The sequence below is a fragment of the Choristoneura fumiferana genome, chromosome 19, assembly GCF_025370935.1.
Source record: "Choristoneura fumiferana chromosome 19, NRCan_CFum_1, whole genome shotgun sequence".
Taxonomy (NCBI): domain Eukaryota; kingdom Metazoa; phylum Arthropoda; class Insecta; order Lepidoptera; family Tortricidae; genus Choristoneura; species Choristoneura fumiferana.
Genome location: NC_133490.1, coordinates 10141000 through 10162195, shown reverse-complemented (window position 1 = coordinate 10162195; position 21196 = coordinate 10141000). Strand labels below are relative to the sequence as shown.

Here is a 21196-nt window from a genome sequence, read left to right as displayed (position 1 = left end):
AAAATCGAAAATATTGACAATAAATTAGTATTTCAGAAAATACATATCAATATTTTTATTTCAGTAAATAACATAGCCTAAAATGCAACAAATTGGCCCGCCATATATATTTCGTTAATATATATTGGCACGCGAAGGAAAAAGTTTCCCCATCCCTGGGCTGGATGATGTACTAAAAAGAGTACATATAAAAATTATAGTAATATCCTGTACCTAGATTTAAAATCAAAGAAATTTCCTTTCTTTTTAGAAAATTGCATCCGAATTCGAACATCTGCACTCGTAACTGAAAAACAGAAAAAGTTTCACATTTTCAATGATAGGATTCTATTGATAGTTATGAGCAGCATTATACTAATTAAATTACTCTTAACAAAACCATATGCTTTAAATTGAAAATACAAACTGAAATATAGATGCACAGAAAAAACAGAAAAATAAGACCATCACTGGGAATCGAACCCAGGTCCTCGGTAATCCGTACCGCGTGCTATACCGCTACACCACTGATGGTCAACGGTACCGACACGAATTTCCCTATGCACCCCATATCTCAGCTTGTGTTTCTTACTTAGTCACTTAAGCAGCGACTCGCTTGTATTTTCAATTTCGGTTTTACGGGATGACCGTAAAAGTAAAAATTTGGAATTGAAATAAAAAATACAAAAAGATTCCAAAAAACCAATCTTCATATGCTTTAACTTAGAACTTGAACTATGTACAATTAAATGTTTTCTAGATACATAATAATGAGTTGACCGCCAGTCGGCGCTCGGCGCTTGGCGCGGCGCCCGCAAACTCGCGCCTGTTTACATCTAATTAATAACAATTTGAATTATTTTACGTCAGTTATATGATTTAATCTCAATCCCCGATGTTTCCGGTTTTAGTTCATTAATTTTTTATTAGTTGTAGTCACAAAAATGGACGCGAAACTTTCTATTTAGTTGCAGTGTACCCCCGTCAAAACCGTTTCGATTCTATAGTGTCTTCAAATTGTGATAACTATACTTCGTCATTCCATAATTTATGCGTGATCATAGTTTTTGAAGTGATTTATGATTAATTAGTGTGTTTAAAGTGTGTTTTCTGTAAGGTGTGTGTAACAGCATAGTGAGTTGATTATTTGGGTTTGTAAAGTATGTGATTTATATACAGAACGATTGACGTTGCATTCAGAATTCGCCGTCAATATTTAGTTGGGTTTCTAATTTTACGTCGAAACAATTTCTTTTCCCAAACGATTCATCTCCCAATCGCCCATGTCATGTGTCATGTCATGTGTCAGGATTGTTATAAAACCAACCTAACCTAACCTTTAGGGTTCTACAGGATAGTCTTGAAATATGCAATACAATGACACTCTATTGTACACCAGAAACAGATCGTCACTACTTTGAAAAATCTCGTATCTAAAATCATTTGTCAACAAAATTTAACCTTGACGTAATGTTCATAAGGTTCACTCAGAAAAATCATTTATTTTGAGGTACGAGTTACTTTAAAAAACGATCTTCCATATGAAACACGGGAAATTAATCGTTTGGGAAAAATATTTTCGGCGAAAAGCCAGGATCCCATTCAAGTTGCTTAGAGATTGTTAGATTAAAAATTACAGCTGGCCAAATAATTGTTACATAGTTAAATAACTACCAGTTTATAAATAACAGTTTCCAATTTTAAAAAGTAGATAATTTATATTGTATTGCATCGTAATATTTTTTTTTTATCATATAGTTTCGCGTGTTGAAGTTTTTTTTTTGTGGTTGGAGCGAACCGTCCGTCGTCGGATAATATAAGGTTATTGCGGTAAATTCTCACCTAGTACTTATTTATCATTAACTGATTATGGACACAAATTGTAATTAATAAGGAAATTATAATTATACAAACCGGAAAACTGATACAAGGGGAATTCCGTTACAATGCCGTTTGGGTCGACAACGCACCTACAGATAAGATAGAAAGATTTATTTATTTAATTTTCACAGACATGTCAAAAATATAAGTACTTAATTCACGAAAAGATCGTCATGGAAAATAAAATTTCAATAAAAATAACCTCCCTTAAGCATTCTGATGGACTCGTTGGGTTTGGCCAGTGTTGGAGCACGTCTCCTCGAAGGTTCCCATTTCTTCTTTGTCCGACTAATCCCGGCTTAGAATATAGAGTTGAACTCTTTCATGTTATTATTCTTCAGAGCTTCAAAAGTGTACGCAGTCGCCGAAGTTAAACTAATGGGATCCTTTACGAATGTTTCTATGCGCGTAACTGTTCATTTGAGCTGTCTATCTCTTGACTTGGCGGTGAAGATTTTGGGATTTTACATGAATCCCGTATGAATCTAGAAAAAAAGTAGCCTGTGTCATTCCCGACGTCCATCTCCATACCAAATTTCATCTAAATCCGTACAGCTGTTTAGCGTGACGGAGTAACGAACACACGCACGCACGCCCATACTAGAGGTGAAACGTTCTAGGCCAAATTCGTAGCTAGTCTTCCGAGTACGCATCCCCCAAAATACTAGATCCAAAGACTAAGTCCACGAGTATTTACGAGACAATAGGTCAAACAAGTATTTTCGTAAGAAAGCGAGTGAGTATTATTAACAATTTGTTATATTCATAATATCTATTAGTAGGATTGATATTGTCGCTTTTGAATTGAACGTGCTAGAATCACCGAAAGAATTCCTTACGATCAAACATACATAATTGATAACTCCCGAGCGAACACTGTATTTCATAATTCCAATGTCAGACATCTAGTTACAGTTATTAAGTATCGCGAAGCTGATTTCTACATAATTTCATAGTATGGAAGCGGTTGCCTTGACAACCGTCTCTACGCACCCTTTCATACTGTAATAGCTCTTCGGTACTACATTATACGGTAAAATATTGCTTATCGATAAACGTTGATTGATAAAATCGCTATGTTTGTTGCCGACCTCGCGTGTGCAGCTAAAATTATAAATCGACTGTCGCTTTCTATACCACATAAGTTAGTTTTTGTATATGACAAGATCAATTGTACAGGGTGCGATTTAAGGTGGTTTTTAGAGCAATTCGATTCGGTAATAATAATAATATAGGAGGTTTAGTAAGTAACAATAAGCGCCATACGGGATATCTTTGGATTTGCTATTGTTATTGTTATGCGTGTGTTGCGATAAGGGTCGTAATTACCTATTTATTATACTTTTTTTAAAAAAAAACGGGCAAGAGCGTGTTGGACACGCCCAAGATAGGGTTCCGTAGCCATTATGAAAAAAATCGAGTAAATTCCAAGTTTAGATATATTTTATACGAGTACCTTAGGCTGCTATTTACTCTTAAACTAGTAATAATTCTCAAGCAATCTTAGCCGTTATAATTTTCCTTGTAAATTTGATATACCGTACACCATGCTACCAGATGTTGGATTAACATATGACTATCGGTTGTGTTGCTCTGAAGATGAGCTGATGAAACGTGTCAGTGTAGTGTGGAGGTGGTGATAGATGGGTTTGTGTGTTCTTATGGTGGCACTTCACTTGGTATTGCGTATTCGCGTTGCGTTAATGACATCTCCGTCACTCACGCTAGCAACAATATAGTGCATCTCTTTCACACACGCAAATATTTCTGCGAATATGCCAAGTGAAGTGCCAGCATTACAGTGTGGAGGTGGAGGGACTGCATGAACACGCATATCTTGCATAAACTTAGCTATCATAAGGTCGCGGGTGAGCAAAGTAGATAATAAGTTCATTGGTTAGATTATCAGAAATATGTCGTCGAAAACGGCAAGGTGTAATTATTATTATTACAGTATCTAGGACTATATCTATGCTTAGAAACTGTCAAATAGCTTGATTTAGGTTGTCATTTCGGAAAACTTATATCCAGATCGTTATACCATCATCAGATAACATTATTAATTTATTAACATGCAGAGTGAAATAATAACGTTCTTTAAGCCCAATTTACACCGCGAGTGGAGCGGACGAACTCATTTAATGACTTAGTTTAACTTACATTGACGAACTTCATAGAGGTCCGGTGTAAGTACTTTCATGCAGCCGATCGTTGTACGTTAAACTAAGTTATTAATGAGCAGAGAGCGGAATTTTCATGGCATTTTTTGACCTGTCATAGAGACTTCTCACTTATCGACTTCCGATACACATACATAATATATCGATACACAACATAGGTAACTAAAGGCGGTTTTAAGTTAATGAGTGATCTCTTCCAATTAACTTTCGAGCAGTTGAAAATGTGAAATAGACATGTGCAATGAACAATGAATGGATAACAATTTCTAATTGTATAGTTTCAGTTCAGTTTTTTTTTTCAATTTCATATTTAAATTCTTCTGCTGTAATGTTAACAAGTGTTCCATTAATGTCTCTATAAAAGTTTTTTTTTATATTTTCCGGTTTTAAGCTACTTCTTTTACAGTCAAATATCCATTTGTATGCGGAAAAAGAACGCCCTACATAACATGATAAGTTTACGACAATCTAATTTAAAGTCTAATTTATCGAAATCATTTAGGTAGAGTCGTCACTATGACAGGTTAAAAATGCCATGAAAATTCCGCTTGTTGGGCTTTATAGTCACGGAATCTGAGTTATTTGTTGTCTCTCTCGGCAGGGAGAGGAGCGAAAAGAAGACCCAAATGCTGTTCAACCAGGAGCTGATCAACGAGCAGAATCGCCAGCAGCAACTCTTGCTAGAGCAGCAGCTCAGGCAGGTGAGACATCGCGCGCTCTCGCATCCATTTGTCTTTCTGCCACACTGTGTAGGATGACGGTGGGAAGAGATCATGAATGCGATTGCGGGCGCCCGCGTGTTTGAAAATACGGCCGCCATACTATGCTTAAGTAGAAGAGGAGGGGACAATGGCATTCTTTTGAAATTATTTCATGAAATAATTTTTAAAATGTTCTTTGCTCTAATGTTGGTGCTGTACGGATGCAAAACGTTTCATTCAAAACGAAGGATATGCGGGCAAGTCGTTCCACCTTTTTTTTTTTTTCAGGTGAAAATGATCCAGAATCAGCAAGTGGGGCCGGTGGAAGTCACCACTGGCTTGCTCAACGGGGTCGCGTCTCAACCTGCGCTCGCGGCGGCTGTGCAGTGAGTTTTTTTTTTGGTCACTTAACAGTAAACCTGTAGGACTAACCTATGGGACTTCTTGTAAGGTTCTGAAACGGTGTTATTCAACTTGACCCAATGCATTAATGTAAAATTAAATCAGTATATAGGTTAATTTTTATGTTCCGAATGTTTTACTGAATATCATCAATTTCCTTTGCCGAGGCAGTACGTAGTTCCCCGATTAGTTCGGTTCGGTTGTGTATATATTTTAATGAGTGCCATTAAAGTTATTTTATATGAAACAAAGTTATGTTCAATTTTATATGCCATGATATGTCACTAGAAATTTTTGATGCCGCGACCAGGATTATAAAAGAGCGCCTGGTCCTTATAGATTGGACCAGCAGTACCAGTACCAGGCGCAGCAGCAGCTGTTCCAGCAACAGCTGCAGCTGCAGAACGAGGAGGCCATGCAGCTGCTGCACCACAACTACAGGCAGCAGCGGCTGGCGCCCGCCGCGCCCGCCCCCGCGCCCCCGAGACAGCTGCTGCAGCACCAGCAGGTGAGACCAGCCTCCAGGTCTAGCCGCTCGGACCAGCGCCAGGTGAATCCCGCCTCCCGCACCAGCTGCCCTGCTCCAGCATCAGCAGGTAAGCCCCGCCTCAACGCCAACAGGTGAGACACCGCCCGCAACGCCAGCCAGCAATGGCAATGTCTACACGTCAATTAGCTCTAAATATATAAGCAATTGTATAAATGAGTTTTAAATAATATTTTTTTAATAATAATGCTATAATTTTTTTTTGTTATGCACGCTTCCCTAGGAACAGTTACACAAGCAACAGGTAATTCGAATAAATAAATTATTCAGCCCTCTGAAATATTCTTTAAATATGACTGATAATTTGAGCCATGATCGCTTCCAGGTCCTGTTGGAGCAGAACATGAAGCAGCAGGTGATAATGGAGCAGAACCTGCGCAGCCAGCAGCACATGTTGGAGCAGCAGACGCAGCTGGAGCCGGCGCCGGAGCAGCCCGCCACGCCGGCGCAGCTGCAGGCCAGCGCGCTGTTCAGCCAGCAGTGCCTCGCCAGCGACATCAGCACCCAGCACCAGGCGCTGCAGCAGCAGATCATACAGCAGCAGCAGACCATCATAGCGCAACAGGTAACAGGATTGAGGTTGAAAAAAAATTGTATCATACATTAGCGACCCGCCCCAACCTCGCACGGGTGCAGCATTAAATAAAAGAAACGAAAAGTAAAGAAAATCTGTAATCCCAAATAAATAAAATGAACATAAAATAAAATCAAACGGTTACTTACTATATTGGTGTGGAATTGTTTTTTTATTAAAATGGTTAAAAAAGTTTTCCGTTTAATATAGGCAGAAAATGCAATGTTTCCATTTGTGAAAGGCAAGGCGATTAACGATTTCTTTGATGTGACGTGAGACCAGAGACAATTATTACCGTTTTTACACTTGCAGTTGGCGCTAATAACAATAACATATCTATCTCTTTTTATGTACAATCGAACAAACTGGATCATATTCCAAGCTGGAACCTCTATGCTACCAATGTCATGTTGACATCCCATATTTTTGTCAAGGAGAAATTGATTATTAAAAGATTCCACTCTAGTACTTAGATCAGTTTGTTTGACTGCATATAATATCATTGACTAGAGATGTTCACCGCGCCCCGTCCATGTTATCTGAGCTAACCTTAATGGTCCAGGCGGTGGCGATCCAACAGAAGCAGTTAGAAGAGCAGCTGACGCAGGAGGCGCTGGCGCCGGCGCCCGCGCCCCTCGACCCCTCCCTCCAGAACTTGCAGCACGTGCTGGCGCAGATCATCCAGCGGCCGGACACGCTGCAGCCCCGCAAGGAGTCCGAGTCGGAGCCGCAGCCGCAGCCGCCGCCGCCCAACGAGTACGACTTGCAGCAGGTAGGTGTGCCGACACCTGGAGACTAGGCTTTAATAATAAAATAATAATAAGTTTTATTTATTTTCTCCACTACCAAGTTACAAAATAACAATTTACATTTGTTATTTAATACGTAGTTTAATAATTACAGACTTGTGTGGGGAAGACTGGTGCCCGAATTAAGTAGAACGTGTGTCAGGTCACCAGGTCACCAGATCTTTATATCGTATCGGGTTGTTCCGCTTGCGCTAATAGAAATTAATAGGAGTGACAGAGGCGGTGTGACAAAATGTTAATTTTATAGTAGCCTTTTGGGCACCTGGGACCACGGAATATTAGTAAAATAATAAATGACTGAATGATTTCGTACAAACGATTTACTAAATTTTGCATCTTTTTCTACTGTTTTTTTCTGAATCGAAAGCGCCGAGTAAGCCGGAGGCATAAAAATAAAATAACCAAGAAGATTCGATTTAATTAGAGCATGCTCTGTTTTTCCAGCAACAACAGGAGCAGATGCTGCAGATGCAGCAGAACCAGCTGTACCAGCAGAACCAGTACATCCAACAGAGCATCCTGCAGGACCCCAACATCCTGGCGCAGAGCCAGCACGTGGCGCAGGCGCAGCACCAAGTGAACCACGCGCAGCAGCAGCTCAACGTGCAGCGGCAGATGGTCGCCCAGCAGCAGCGGGTGCTGCAGCAGCAGATGATCACGCACCAGCAGATGCAGGCGCAGGCGCCCGGCCAGACCCTCTCCCCCCACCACATAAGGAACCTCCAGCAGCAGCAGTACCTCGCGCAGCAGGAGCTCCAGCTCCAGAACCAACAGAATCTCATCGACCAACAGAACCTGGCCCTCTACGCGCAGAAACAGCAGATCATGGGGCAGCACCAGCAAAAAGTCGAGGAGATCCTCCGCACCCAGCGACCCGTCTACCAGCGACAGGGCTCCGAACAGAGCCAGATGAGCACCGACCACGATATGGTCAACCAGGAGTACCAGAAACCGCCCCTCCAGCCCCAGATGTCCATAGACCAGTACAACAAGCAGTACGAGATGCAGATGCAGAAGCAGGCTTCGGTCCCCGAGGACCACGGCTACCGCCCGGTGCATCATCCGATGCAGGGGCAGTCGCTGCCACACAACATGATGACGTTCGGGGTCGCGGACCGCCAGATATCCAGTCACGAGGGAACCCCTGTCCAGAACTACGCCACCAATCCTCTGCAGATGTACCAGCAGGCCCAGTCCCAACCGATGCAGAACATCATGTACCAAAACATGGAGCCGTTACCCGCGTCCATGCCTTCCGAACCGCTCAACATACCGAATCCAGTTCAAGAGATGATGATACCCAAATCGGTGCCCCAGGAGCTCCCTGTGAACCAGGATTTAAGGATACCGAACTCGCTGCCCCAAGAGTTGGGTCAGGAGATGCAGATGGTGCCGAACAGTTTGGCCCAGGATGTCCCGGTGTCGGCGGAGTTGCCGCAGCAGCTGAGCCTGCCGGCGGAGCCCGAGCCGGCGACCAAGGAGCAGTTCCTGACGCCGCTGAGCGAGTTCCCGGCGGCACACGAGCCCGCGCGCGCGCCTGACCTCAGTTCTGTGGAGGAGAAGCAAGGAGAGCAAGAAGGTGAGATTCTTGTACTGTTCTACTAGAATGTTAATGTCAATCGGGACTCGTCGGTTTTCTGCAGATTCAAATGAGGAAAAGATACGATCTTTTGTTTCCAGTTCCAAACGACATTGGCAAATTAGTTGAATTGTACTGTCTTATTAAAGACTAGCTGTTGTCCGCAACTTCGTCTGTGTGTCGCGGAGGCTTCTTCGAAATAAAAAATATTGTATTGTTCCAGCCGGCACAGCAATCCCCTCCCCCATAGCCTCTGAAAAGAAGTCCCGCGGCTCTAAGAAACGCTCCCGCGAGAAGGACAAGCTGCCTAAGCTGAGCGTGCTGGACGTGTCCCCCGGCGCCGGCGTCGTCGAGTGCCAGCTCGACTCCAAGTCCAACACCGTCACGTTCAAGTTCGACGTCGCTGATGTCAATCCGGAGGAGATCGCTAGCAACCTGGTGAGCGTCCGTCCTGATCCAAGTACGAGTATAGTTCATAGAGCGACCACGTCAACAGCATCATATCAGCCGTAGGAGGTTAGCTGTTGGACATAGGCCTCCCCCATAGACGTCCAGTTGCCTCGGTTGGAAACCGCTACTTTAACCAAGGCGGTATTGTCTAACGTTTCTGACGCCCGCGATCGCAATCAAATGACAGTTTATGTATACGAAATCTGTTATTAGATTGAAACGTTAGACAATACGGTCTCAGATCATCCATCCATCTCGTTGGCGACCACGTAAATGTACACAATATGTTCGACTTTGCTTAATTTACAATATGATACAAAATCAATTGGCGTAGTTAAAAATATTATTTACTTTAAGTTAATTCCTCATAGGTCGAAAAACAAAAATATAAAACTCTTATTCATTTCGTGGTAGCGTATCTAAATTCGCGGGGCCTGGAAAAGGGTTAATAGACCAAGAGCCCGCGACTGCTATATGTTCGTTATTTTATAAAAGCTTGTTTTGTTATATTGTGTGTTATTCGTCCAGGTGTCGAACAACTTGCTGCCGGAGTGGCAGAGCGCGGCGTTCATCGAACTGATCAAGGACATCGTGAGCCAGCTGCAGGCCAACCCCAGCGCGCCGCCCGTGCTCAACCCCGCGCACCACTCCGCGCTGCGCTTGCAGCTCGACAAGGTAACGCAACCAGCAACCAGCAACCACTGACCACTGACCACTGTGTCGTCAACATACACCTGCATTGAGCCAATGGGGAATGTCTCAATAATTTAGAAACGCTTGAAACATTAGGAATAACCTTTCTAATTAACAGAAAAAAATATCAGATTTTTAAGTAGCATCAATTAATTAATTAATTTAAAAACTAATTAATTAACACAACTAATTAATTTAAAAAAATTAAAGAATTTTCTTTACCGCCAAATTACGACAGTCCGGTCGGTTACGGGTTGTTCCATAGTCCAGAATAAAAAATGGTTTACTAATGTTTCGGCGAATAACGTTTGGCAACCTGTTTCATTTCGCAACTTTTCATTTCCCAACTGTTTAATATTTCTGAAACTGTAAATATTTCAGGATTTTTATAAAACTAACCTAACCTAACCAAAAAGGTTCTACACGATGGCCCTGAAATAAATCCTGAAATATTTACAGTTTTAGAGTTTGCGAAATGAAAAGTTGCGAATTGAAACAGGTTGCCAAACGTTACGTTGCGAAAAGGCAGTACTCGATAAAAAATAATAAAAAATAACTTATGTCTCTTTGACTCGATCGTTTTGACAGATGACACTTTTTACCGGCTCGGATAATACCGACATGGAAATACCGACCCGGTTTTTCATCTACACACCCATAGAAACTCATGTCAGTTTCTATGGGCGTGTACATGAAAAACAGGGTCGGTATTTGCATGTCACTATTATCTGATATTTTTTTTCTGTTAATTAGAAAGGTTATTCCTATCGATTAAAAAAGTTTCAAGCGTTTCTAAAATTTTCATCCATTCCCCATTAGCTCCTACCCTGTTGTGGGGGGTGGCCGTGCTGCCTGCCCTGGAATGAGGGCTAAAAGACAGGCGGAATATCGCTAGATGGCGTTAGAATCGTGAGGTTTTTTTGACCACCACCACAGAAAATACAGGTATCAAAAAATGTGTATGTGTACGCATTATTTACACAGTTTTGTCAATAAATGAAATCTAATGTAATCTAATTGATCAAAATAAAAATTCCGAGCTGTAAAAAGTCAACATTTCCAACTTCCAGACTGACTACGACAGCGAAACGACGGAGCGCGAAGAGAACCTGACCGACTCGAACCAGGACAACTCTGAGTGCACGACCCCCACCGCCAGCCACGACCACCTGCCGCTGGCCGAGCTGGCGCTGGACCCCCCCGCGCCCGACCCCGGCCCCGCAATCGGACCCGCCCCCGCCGCGCCGCCCGCCGACGCACACAAACCCACGCACATAGATAACATCGCGAGGAAGATCAGTACGGCGTCATCTATAGGTAAGGACTTGATTTAAGCTAACACAAATTGAAACCTTTGCTCAGCAGTGGGACATAAAAGGCTAACAATAATAATACCACCAATTGTTGTCAGAGAGAAAGAGAGAAAGAATTGTGTCATTGAAAGTGTCCACATAGTTTAGAAACCTTTATTTAGCAGAAGGCTATGTATATCAATAAAAGGAATAACGTGACTGTTTTACTGACCAATAAACATACATAAATTGAAACACTTCTAAGCACACTTACAACCCTCTTTTCGCCTTGTCAAGGCTCCGTTTCCACCAGAGATGTGCGAGGAATGTGTTTTTCATGAACCAATAGAAACGCTTCCTTTACCTCGCCTCGCTTCGCTCAGCTAATTTCCACTAGAGATGTGCTGAGCGATGATAGGTACCTAAATGAAGCGTTTCTATTGGTTCATGAAAAACACATTCCTCGCAGCACATCTTCGGTGGAAACGTAACTAAAGATTGGTGGAGCGATCTGAAGTGGACCTTCGCCTCTGACACCAAAGAACGCCACTCTGCTCTGCACCGGGCCACGTCTCGCCACTCCGGCTGCTGAAACCGGGCGATATTCACCTGGTCCGTCCAAATACAAATAAATATTTTTATCATCAGGTTCAAATCAATCGGACGGCGGATCGTTAGCGCCGGAGCGGTCGGGCAGCACGGAGTCGGCCACCACGGGCGAGCGCAAGGCGGCGCCGGCGCGCAAGATCTCGCGCTTCGTCGTGAGCCCTGTGGTCGCGCGCGCCGCGCCCGGTGACCCGCCCGCCGCCGCCGCCGCCGCCCCCCCGACCCCCGCGCCGCAGCCCGCCGCCACCGAACAGAAGCTGTACAGCGACGTCGCAAGGGAAACAAGGGAACAGGTTAGTTCAGTGTTTTTAAATTTTTTTCAGGACGCGCGCGCGATCTTTACGCCCTTTCCGCTCTACGGGTATTTTTGTAACATCCTCTGTTTCGTATAATATGATTCTCGATGGTAAAATGTATGTAAACACACATCCATTACGTTTTTCCATTAGGAACCCGTACATTCATTCGTCGTTTTTTGAACGGCCCAAACGATTTGTTTATCATTCATTTTACTTAGCTGTAGGAAGGGGTTTCCCTTACAGTGCTACACTACTTTCAGAACGAGATTTTTTCAGCCATAATGGGTACCAAAGCTTTTATTGACTAACAAATATCTATCCACCAGGTGAACGGCCTCCCGGAGCCAGCGGAGCTCCAGCAGCCGCCGCCGCCGTCCCAAGACTTCGTCCCCACGCATCAGTATTCGGTACCCCAACTGTCGCACGCCCCGCAAACGCTAACCGACCACAGACAGACAGATACCGCTCCCTTACCCGTACAAACTATACCCACGAACATCCCGACTGTACCACAATACCAAAATCTCAACACTACATTACTACAGCCTAATCTGACTACCCCACTCCAAATAGCGACCGATACGCCACTACTGGCTCTCAGTCAAGTGGGTACTCCGATGGCGGGGGAGTTGCACCTGGGCCCGGCGCCTGCGGAACCCGTGGTCAACCGGCCGCCGGTGGCGCCCCAGACGCTCACCCCCACGCCTGGCTTGCAAGATTCCTTCCCCAACGCCGAGAATATACAGAGGATGCTGTTGAAGCAGAATATTATGAAGTGAGTTGGATTTTTTAAGTGTAATTTTTTTGTTGGCTGTACTTGAATTGTAATCCGAATATAATTCGTAACAAAATTTCAAGGCGATTCGATTAATAGAAGTGAGTGAGATTAAAATTGTAATATTGGTCCTTTCAAGCGTATTTCGATTTCAATCCAATGTAAGTCGACCCTAACGAACGTTGTCAGATAAAGAGATGTCACTATGTAATTGTAAAAAGTTTAACACTGGGAACGGTTACGATTCAGTTGGTTCGACAGTACAACATTTTTGTGTTATATCCCTGTACGCGCCGGTATGTCTGTTCCAGTCAGCAACAGAACCTGTCTGGTCCGAATCTCCTGGGGCTGCTGAACCAGCCGCAGTTCCCACAGCCAGACCTGATGCTGCACAACTCGTTCCTAAACAACACGCAGCAAGGTGAGTTACTAAACATGGCACGGCCCGGCCACGGCGCGGAGAACTCCGTCCATTGCGTGGTTAAGATGCTTTCTGCACACAGGTTAACTAGCAACACACGCAATGTATTAAGGTGCGGCCACATGCAGTCGCTCGACGCTCGTCTTTAGCGTCAAATCTGATCACATGATATATAGCGATAAAGCTGAAAATGTTGAAAAAAATCTTCAATTTCGGAAAAAACTCTGTTATTTTTTTTCAATCACCAATTTATTTTATTTGTACCACTGCTATGACTGCCACTAAAGGAGGTTAAGAAATCAACTTCCAAGACCAAGATCATACCAGCAAACAGCCATCTTGACGCTGCTGTTCGACGCGGCGACTCGACGCTACTTTCAGTCCCGGCAAATTCAAAATAGGGTCACGTGACCAGATTTAACGCTGCAAACGAGCGTCGAGCGACTATAATGCGGCCGCACCCTTAGAAGATCAGCGATCATGTCGTGGCGGGGCCATCACGTGGCACCTGAATTAAGTGAACGCGCCATGCATGTCGTTTGTCATGAATGTGTTGATAAAGATATTCTGTTAGTGTAGCTTGTACTAATTAAAACAAATATATTTTATACATGTATACTTTTACGATCGACAGTAACGATATGGTACATTTTATTCACTAACCAGAGGTTTTGTCCGACGCGGGGGCGCTCGTGATCGCATTCGCCATCTCTTTCTATCCTCGTCCCAAAGCGTGTGACAGAAAGAAGTAGGGAAAACGATTGCGATTCCGAGTGCGTTAGACAATAAGGCATCAGTTCTTGTTTTTTGCTAAAAGGTGAATGTTGGAGCGTTTTGACTGCTCGGTCAGATGTCATTACCATCCCACGTTTATTAGCACAAAGGAACGACAAATCGGAAGAATTCCGATCACGATACAGCCGCTATACTATTTAGTGTTTATTTTGTGCATTTTCAATTTAGGAAAGTAAAAGTAAGCGATCTTAAAGTAAGCGATGTTGACGTGTCTTTTTATTGAAAGATACTTGATAAATAAGTCACAGCAAATAGTAACAATTAGCAAGGACATATAATAATTTACATTTTTGGTATCATCATCAAAATTCCGTGTGGCGTCCGCGGACCGGGAGACGAGCTGTCGGTAGGCCTCCAACAAGATGGAGCGACGACTTGGTTAAGATCGCGGGATCGCGGTGGATGCGGAAAGCACAAAACCGGTCTGAATGGAGAGCCTTGGGGGAGGCCTATGTCCAGCAGTGGACGTCTTTCGGCTGACATGATGAAGTCAAAATTGTTAACCCTTTTTTCTAATACTAAAAAAAGCCCAAAACCATAAACAGTTTTTTTTTGGTATCTAAAATGTCCGTAGGATGCCATAATATCATATTATTTCAATTCAATTTTTGGAAATATAGCTCAATCGTTACTATCGATGTAAATATCATGTTATTTTGTTAATAATAAAATAATATTACATGATTTCTGTAGGTACTACATAATACTCTTATCTTTGGTCATGAACTCATGATCCGTCATGGCGACAAAATAATATAAAGAGAACTGACGTTGTCATGGCGGTTTATGCTAGTGGCGCCCCCTGCGCAGAGCTTTGCCTAATATGCCCTATTGTCATGTGTCTTCTCAGCAGCACGATCATGCGCAGTTTGTTATCAATGTGTTAACTATTCTCTGAATACCCATACTAATAAATGAACACTAACTCAAATTTAATCACAATCAAATGTATGATAGTCATGTGATTGTATTTGATTTTAATAGGGCCGTGCGATTGTGTGACACCTTTCTCCTCGTTTCTTACACTTTTTACTAAGAAAATTGCAAATATTTTGTCCCCTTCGCTCTCTCTTAAGTAATTTATGGATCACCTTAGTATGTGTCGTAACTTGAAGCCCGGTTCCCATCGCGAGCGGAGCGGACTCATTAATGACTTAGTTTAACGCAGTGGTCGGCAACGCGCGGGCCGTATTTTATTTATTTATTTATTTAGGTTTGCCAACAGGTAACATACTATAAAACATGCAATACAAACATAGGTCAATTGGAAGAGTATTTACCCAATTACAGGCAAACACAACATGCAGTTTAAACGTAAACAGATCGCTCAGTAATGATGACGTATACTTAAATTATTATATACTTATGTGTATGTTAGGAACTTAGGAAACAATATATAGCATATTACTTAATTTTAAACAATAGGTACTAACGAAATTAAATGAAATAAACACCAATTTATTTATTAGTTTCAAAGCGTATGGTAAATTAATTAATTCTTGATTATCTTTTAAACAGCAGGAGTAAGGCCACTAGTTCGTAATTACCTTCATTTAACATGTTGAATGTTTTCTCAAAGTTAACGGAAGTAAAAAATCCAGTAACACTAAATTTTGTAGTGGCGTCTCTAAATTTCCGCTGCCTGAAAAAGGGTTAAAGGCGGGTTCACTACGGCCCCTGTATGAGATTTCGGTGACAGTCATAATACGGAATTTGACAACTCCTGATTTTGCCCATATCTTAATATTATTATGAAAATATAGATAAACAGATAGTGTTTAGCGAAGAGAAAATTAAAATCGGTTGAAAATGGATTTTATAGTGATTTTTGAAAATCTTTATACCTGTCTCTTTCTCAGACGTTCTATGCAGCAAGTATGGCGGTACTGGCGTGTGGACGTCACATGCCAGTATGTTTTTCTCTGTCTAATCTTGAATTTCAAACCTTTGTAACTTTGTTATTTGTAAAGTAGCTTAAAAATTGTTTTTCTATTTCGATAACAGGCATTGTGTAGTTTTAATTTATGAAACATATACAAAATAGTCAAAATACCGTATAGTTGCGCTTGTATCGTGAGTTCCGTTTGATAACTTTGATATTTGCGTCACGTTTGTCATTGTTTAAATAACTAAATACAGACTGACTAACTTATCTGTCAATGGAACAAGTTTTTATGCCGTCCGCTTAAAGTATAAGTAAGCATTATTTTTATTTATTCCCCTTAATGGCGGCCATAAGGCTTGGGCCAATGTCAGTTAAATTAAAGATAAATATATTCTTCTTATTCATGTTGTACGGTGATTGTAGTTTGTGTAACTTGATAGCAAAATTCCAGAAACCACGCGGAGACAACTTGCGCATTAAAAAAACGACAGACACGAGAGCAATATAGAATTTTGTGAGCACTGTTCACTGTTAAGGTTAATCGCCGCATAAAACACTATCAAAATTATACTTCAACTAGCCAAAGAAGCAGAAATACCAAAATTAGATATCGTCTGCATCCGCCATGTTCGAATGCTACAAATCGAATCAAGTCTAGCATTGTTTGAATTGTCTGATTCACATCACAACTAAGTTTGTCAGTCTGTAAGCCTGAATGTAACGGGCCTCTCGACATTAACGCCATCTGGCGACATAGAACCCCTCCATTGTCTTGTTCGCGTGTCCCTCCCCACTAAACGCGTGAGCTGCTTGCGGTCCTTTGAGCTGTGTGTGACGTGACTAACGTGTGCAGCGGCGCTGGGCGGCGCGCGGCTGCGCGCCACACCCGCCGTATTACCAGCCGATGCTGCCACTGCCAACGACCTCTACGGTGAGTAATTGCACTGCTATATGGCTACCGTAAGGTCGGGGTACTTTGAACCTTGGGATTAACTCGGTCCTGCTTTTATAATGAGGGCTATCGCGTATGAATTAGCCACTAGAGGCGCTAGTGTAGCGTGAGGTCTCCAAAATGTTCAAATCTGCATAGTTTGGGCTGAGCTACGCGGGTTTATTTATAATTAGATAATTTTGTGAATATTTGCAATATCTGAACTTAATTATGGTAAATATGCGTCCGGGGCAATGAATGTCTGTGTTTTGAGACAGTTTTGTCTTTCGGAAACCTTTTTCCTCCCTTTTTTTCCGAACAAAACAGGGACTATGCAAACACTGTGGCATGCTCGATATTTATATGGTACGGTTTTAAGGTGTATTAAATAGATTTTAATCTAAACTTTGTTTTCACGCCGTAATAACAGACTTTGAAAGCCACACTTTAAAACCTCACGCAACAGTGCGCCATCAGTGAGACAAAAAACGATAGCCTCATTGCTGAGAATATGACTCTTTGCCATGTGGTTGGCCTTTGATCGATCACGCTTTTATATTTCTATTGACCCTTTATGTGGTTTTCATATGGACCAGGTTACCCCCAATGGGGCAAAGTACCCCGACCTTACGGTTCTAAATTAGTGTTGTTAACCCAGCTGATGCTAAACGTTAAATGTTTTCGTTTTGACGTTCCGTACAGCCCCGTCCGCAAAAAACGGAGCTATAGGTCATTTTGTTGTTCATCTGTCAAGACGTTTTTGTCTGGAATGCGTGGATGTGTCAAGGTGAAATAATATCAAATAACCTAGGTAGTTCTTACAGCACGACTAATGAGAAAAGTTAAAAAACACGTTTTTTTTATACTTGTCTGTCTTCGTCTGTAACTTTAAAATTACCGCTTACTGCGAACATTTTGCTTAGCAAGATAAAATTTATTTTATGTCTTTATTGCCTTTCACCACGGTACTTTAACTTTCCCGAAACAATTAGATTATTTGAAGTTCTTAAATAGTGGGCCGAGATCCCGCGGTATTTTAGATTTCAGTAGAAAGTTTTTTTTATGCAGGTAAGAACAATCCCCGACTATGAAATTTGGATATTGAGTGCTTTGAAAAAGATCATGTATCAAACATTATAAAATTTCACCTCATTGTACGGAATGATATTAGACACTTTCTCGGGGTACATTTGATTTTTAGATACAGAGATTTTTTCAAATAGTGACGATATATGTAAGAAACTTAGCCTTATCGATAACAAAGGTCTGGCTGTCGCGGCTCTGACTCTAGTTGATACCATTGATCTAGTTAACGTTTACGACTATATTCTATTTTACTCCACAGTCCAGCAACAGGCGCTCGCGGCAGCGGCCTCCAGGCCTGGCACCCCTCGGCGGGCTGGCGCCCCTGGCCCCTGGCGCCCTGCCTGACGCCCAGCTGGGCCTCGGCCTGGGGCTCTCCCAGACGCTGCCGCGCTCGGGCTCAACCACAATCTCATGTCGCAGAACCTTACGGCAGAATCTTGGTCAGTTGATCGTATATACTTTTGAAAGCTTAATTGTTTCACCACTCATTCAATAATGGAATACCGTATCTATTTGTATTTATTTATTCGCGGGATCGCGGTGGATGCGAAATGCACAAGACCGGTCTGAGTGGAGAGCCTTGGGGAGGCCTATGTCCAGCAGTGGACGTCTTTCGGCTGACATGATGATGATTGATCTTTTATTCCGACAAAACAAATAGGGCGGTATCACTCGTATCTGTCTCATTGAATTTATTTATTTAAACGGGAATTAATAATTAAACTATAGTCCCACCGCCTTGCAAAGCCCTCTCTTGTGTAAGCTTTCATATTATCGGTCGTTGAGTGTATTTTATTTACAACCAATTTATTCTTCTATAATTTATTTTGTTGGCGAATGTTTCTTCGCGATTTAGTCTTTGTTATTATTGCATTGATTGGCCTATGCTGATGGTATGTTTGAAAATAATAGATTTGAGAGCAGGCATTTTGAAAGTTTTTTTATTTTGTTTAGTCTACGATATCTCATTTATCACATTTCACTGATTATCTTCTTAACTTTATTACAGTGTCAAAAGTAGCTCCACTCTTATGTAGGTACTTTGTCGTTTGACAGCCACGTACAGTCAAGTGCAAAAATAAGTATCTATTCGAACCATTCAAAAATGTTACTACGGCCTTATTGCGTCAATTTGCGTCGGAATAAGAGTCTGTGGTACTTATTTTTGAAACTTTGAATAAGTTCATATTTTTACACTTGACTGTACCTACTTAGCAGCATACAAGATTGACTAATGTGACATGTACATGTGACAGAATAAAAAAGTGATCCGCTACTTTTGATTCTGACTGCAACAATCAAGGTGGTTGAAGTATTACATAAATGACTATTTCTCAAAACATGGCCATTTTTAATTTTTCAGTTGTCCACTTATTTAAAAAAAGAAAATATTTCCTGACGCTATTTCAACGCAAAAATTAAGTAACAAGTTTTTAAATATATACAAAACCATGTCGTAAAAGTGATAAAAAGTCATATAATCTTTGTTGTTGGATCCAATAGAAAGTTTTGATGTAGTTTTGTAACGATTTTTTTCCTCACGAGATTTCGTGACTTTTTCCTGACGTCAAGAAATGGATGTTTTATGTACATACCTAGTTTATGTTTTATGATCTCGTCCTTAAGGTTAATAATTTCTTGACAAAACTGATTTCTTGTCAATTTCATGACGGGACAACTTTTTGACAAATACTCAAATCTGTATGGTGTTTAGGACGACAACAACAATTTGTTATTATTTCGTGTCAGCAGGTCTGGGTAGTCAAAATCTGGGCCTCGGGGGGCAGAATCTAATGGGCTCGCCGAGCCTGGGGCTGGCGGCGCCCGGGCTGGGCCTCGTGCCGCCCAACCTGCAGCAGCTGGCCGCCTCGCGCGCGCTGCGCCGCCACGACGACTTGCACGGTCAGTACGCCCAAGCCCAAGCCTTTGATGCCGATCACATCAATTTGACGTCACGCTGCATATAGTATGATTCCAATTAGTGTTGTCATAATTAATCATTTGTCAACCTGTCAAATAATCAGTACACGAGTTATTTTTCGGCGGGAATTGTGCTAAATCCTGGAATTTCAATTGAACTGCTGTACCTAATGGCTTACGCGTGCGAAGCCACGCCGACATACTTTTCAGTGGTTCGAATATAGACATATTTTTTGTACTTGACTGTACTTTGTTTTGCAATCGGGCCCTGGCTTACTACTGTAGTTACCGGTTAAAGGAGCGGCCACACCGTTGCTTAAAAGACGGTGACGGAACGGAATCGCAGTGACGCATCGTATGCGCACCGTTTTTAACGCATGCCACGACTGCGCACGACTTTTGATAGAGAGCATGCGGTAAAGCCCTGACTTTTACGGCAGGTCACTGCGATTCCGCACCGTTTGCGTATTTTAAGCAACGGTGCGGAGAGCATGCAATAAAAACGGTGCGCATACGATGCGTCACTGCCATTTCGTACCGTCACCATGTTTAAGCGGCGGTGTGGCCGCGGTCTAAATATTAAAATATGTAGAAATCTAGTATATTTAAATAATAATAATAAAACTGGGTGTTAGTAACGTGTTTGGCGTTCCCAGGCATGTCCGCGGGGTCTGCGGGCGCGTCGCAGCCCAGCACGCCCACCAAGCCGCACTCTTACAGCGAGTACATGCTCAGTCTGCAGCACAAGCTCGCAAACATCTCCAACAGCGTGAGTCCCGGCTACTACCAGCACCAGCCAGCCAGAATAATAGATCCAAAGAAAATTGGACTCTAATAACGTAAACTTGACGACCAGATGGCCTAGTGGTTAGAGAACCTGACTACGAAGCTTGAGGTCCCGGGTTCAATTCCCGTGTCGGGGCAGATATTTGTATGAAAAATACGAATGTTTGTTCTCGAGTCTTGGGTATTTAAATATGTATTTAAGTATGTATCTATCTATATAATTATATTTATTCGTTGCTTAGTACCCATAACACAAGCTTAGCTAAGCTTACTTTGGAACTAGGTCAATTGATGTGAATTGTCCTGTGATATTTATTGATTTAAACATAGGTACACATTACTAGACGAAAGGTTAAATCATACTTTTATAAGTAACTCAGGAGAAGTTACTATGGCAACAAGGTTATCAAGAGGGGTTGAGGTTGGTCAAGGTTATTGACCCTACTAACCCAACTCAATATGAAAGAAGCTTATATAATAAATGATGCTTATATAATAAGTGTTGTCTCCTTTGTCAGGGTCCGGTGTCGCCGCAGTCCCCGGCGGAGTACAGCCCCGCGCTGTCGCCGACGCATCGCTTGCCGCAGCCGCATAAGGTAAACTAA

At 42.3% G+C, this 21196-nt stretch overlaps 1 protein-coding gene across 1 annotated transcript in view; it reads left to right on the top strand.

Annotated features, from left to right (window-relative positions):
- Nucleotides 1-21196, top strand: part of LOC141438623 (uncharacterized) — a 59937-nt gene extending 38741 nt beyond the window's left edge. The window contains exons 15-32 of the mRNA XM_074102488.1: nt 4642-4741; nt 5030-5127; nt 5483-5651; nt 6016-6255; nt 6827-7036; nt 7518-8652; nt 8876-9090; nt 9631-9777; nt 10866-11112; nt 11736-11986; nt 12319-12767; nt 13079-13188; nt 16722-16799; nt 17396-17415; nt 18145-18325; nt 19554-19787; nt 20462-20574; nt 21110-21196. Of these exons, the coding sequence (XP_073958589.1) occupies nt 4642-4741; nt 5030-5127; nt 5483-5651; nt 6016-6255; nt 6827-7036; nt 7518-8652; nt 8876-9090; nt 9631-9777; nt 10866-11112; nt 11736-11986; nt 12319-12767; nt 13079-13188; nt 16722-16799; nt 17396-17415; nt 18145-18325; nt 19554-19787; nt 20462-20574; nt 21110-21196 (4084 nt within the window). The remainder of the gene's footprint in view (nt 1-4641; nt 4742-5029; nt 5128-5482; nt 5652-6015; nt 6256-6826; nt 7037-7517; nt 8653-8875; nt 9091-9630; nt 9778-10865; nt 11113-11735; nt 11987-12318; nt 12768-13078; nt 13189-16721; nt 16800-17395; nt 17416-18144; nt 18326-19553; nt 19788-20461; nt 20575-21109) is intronic.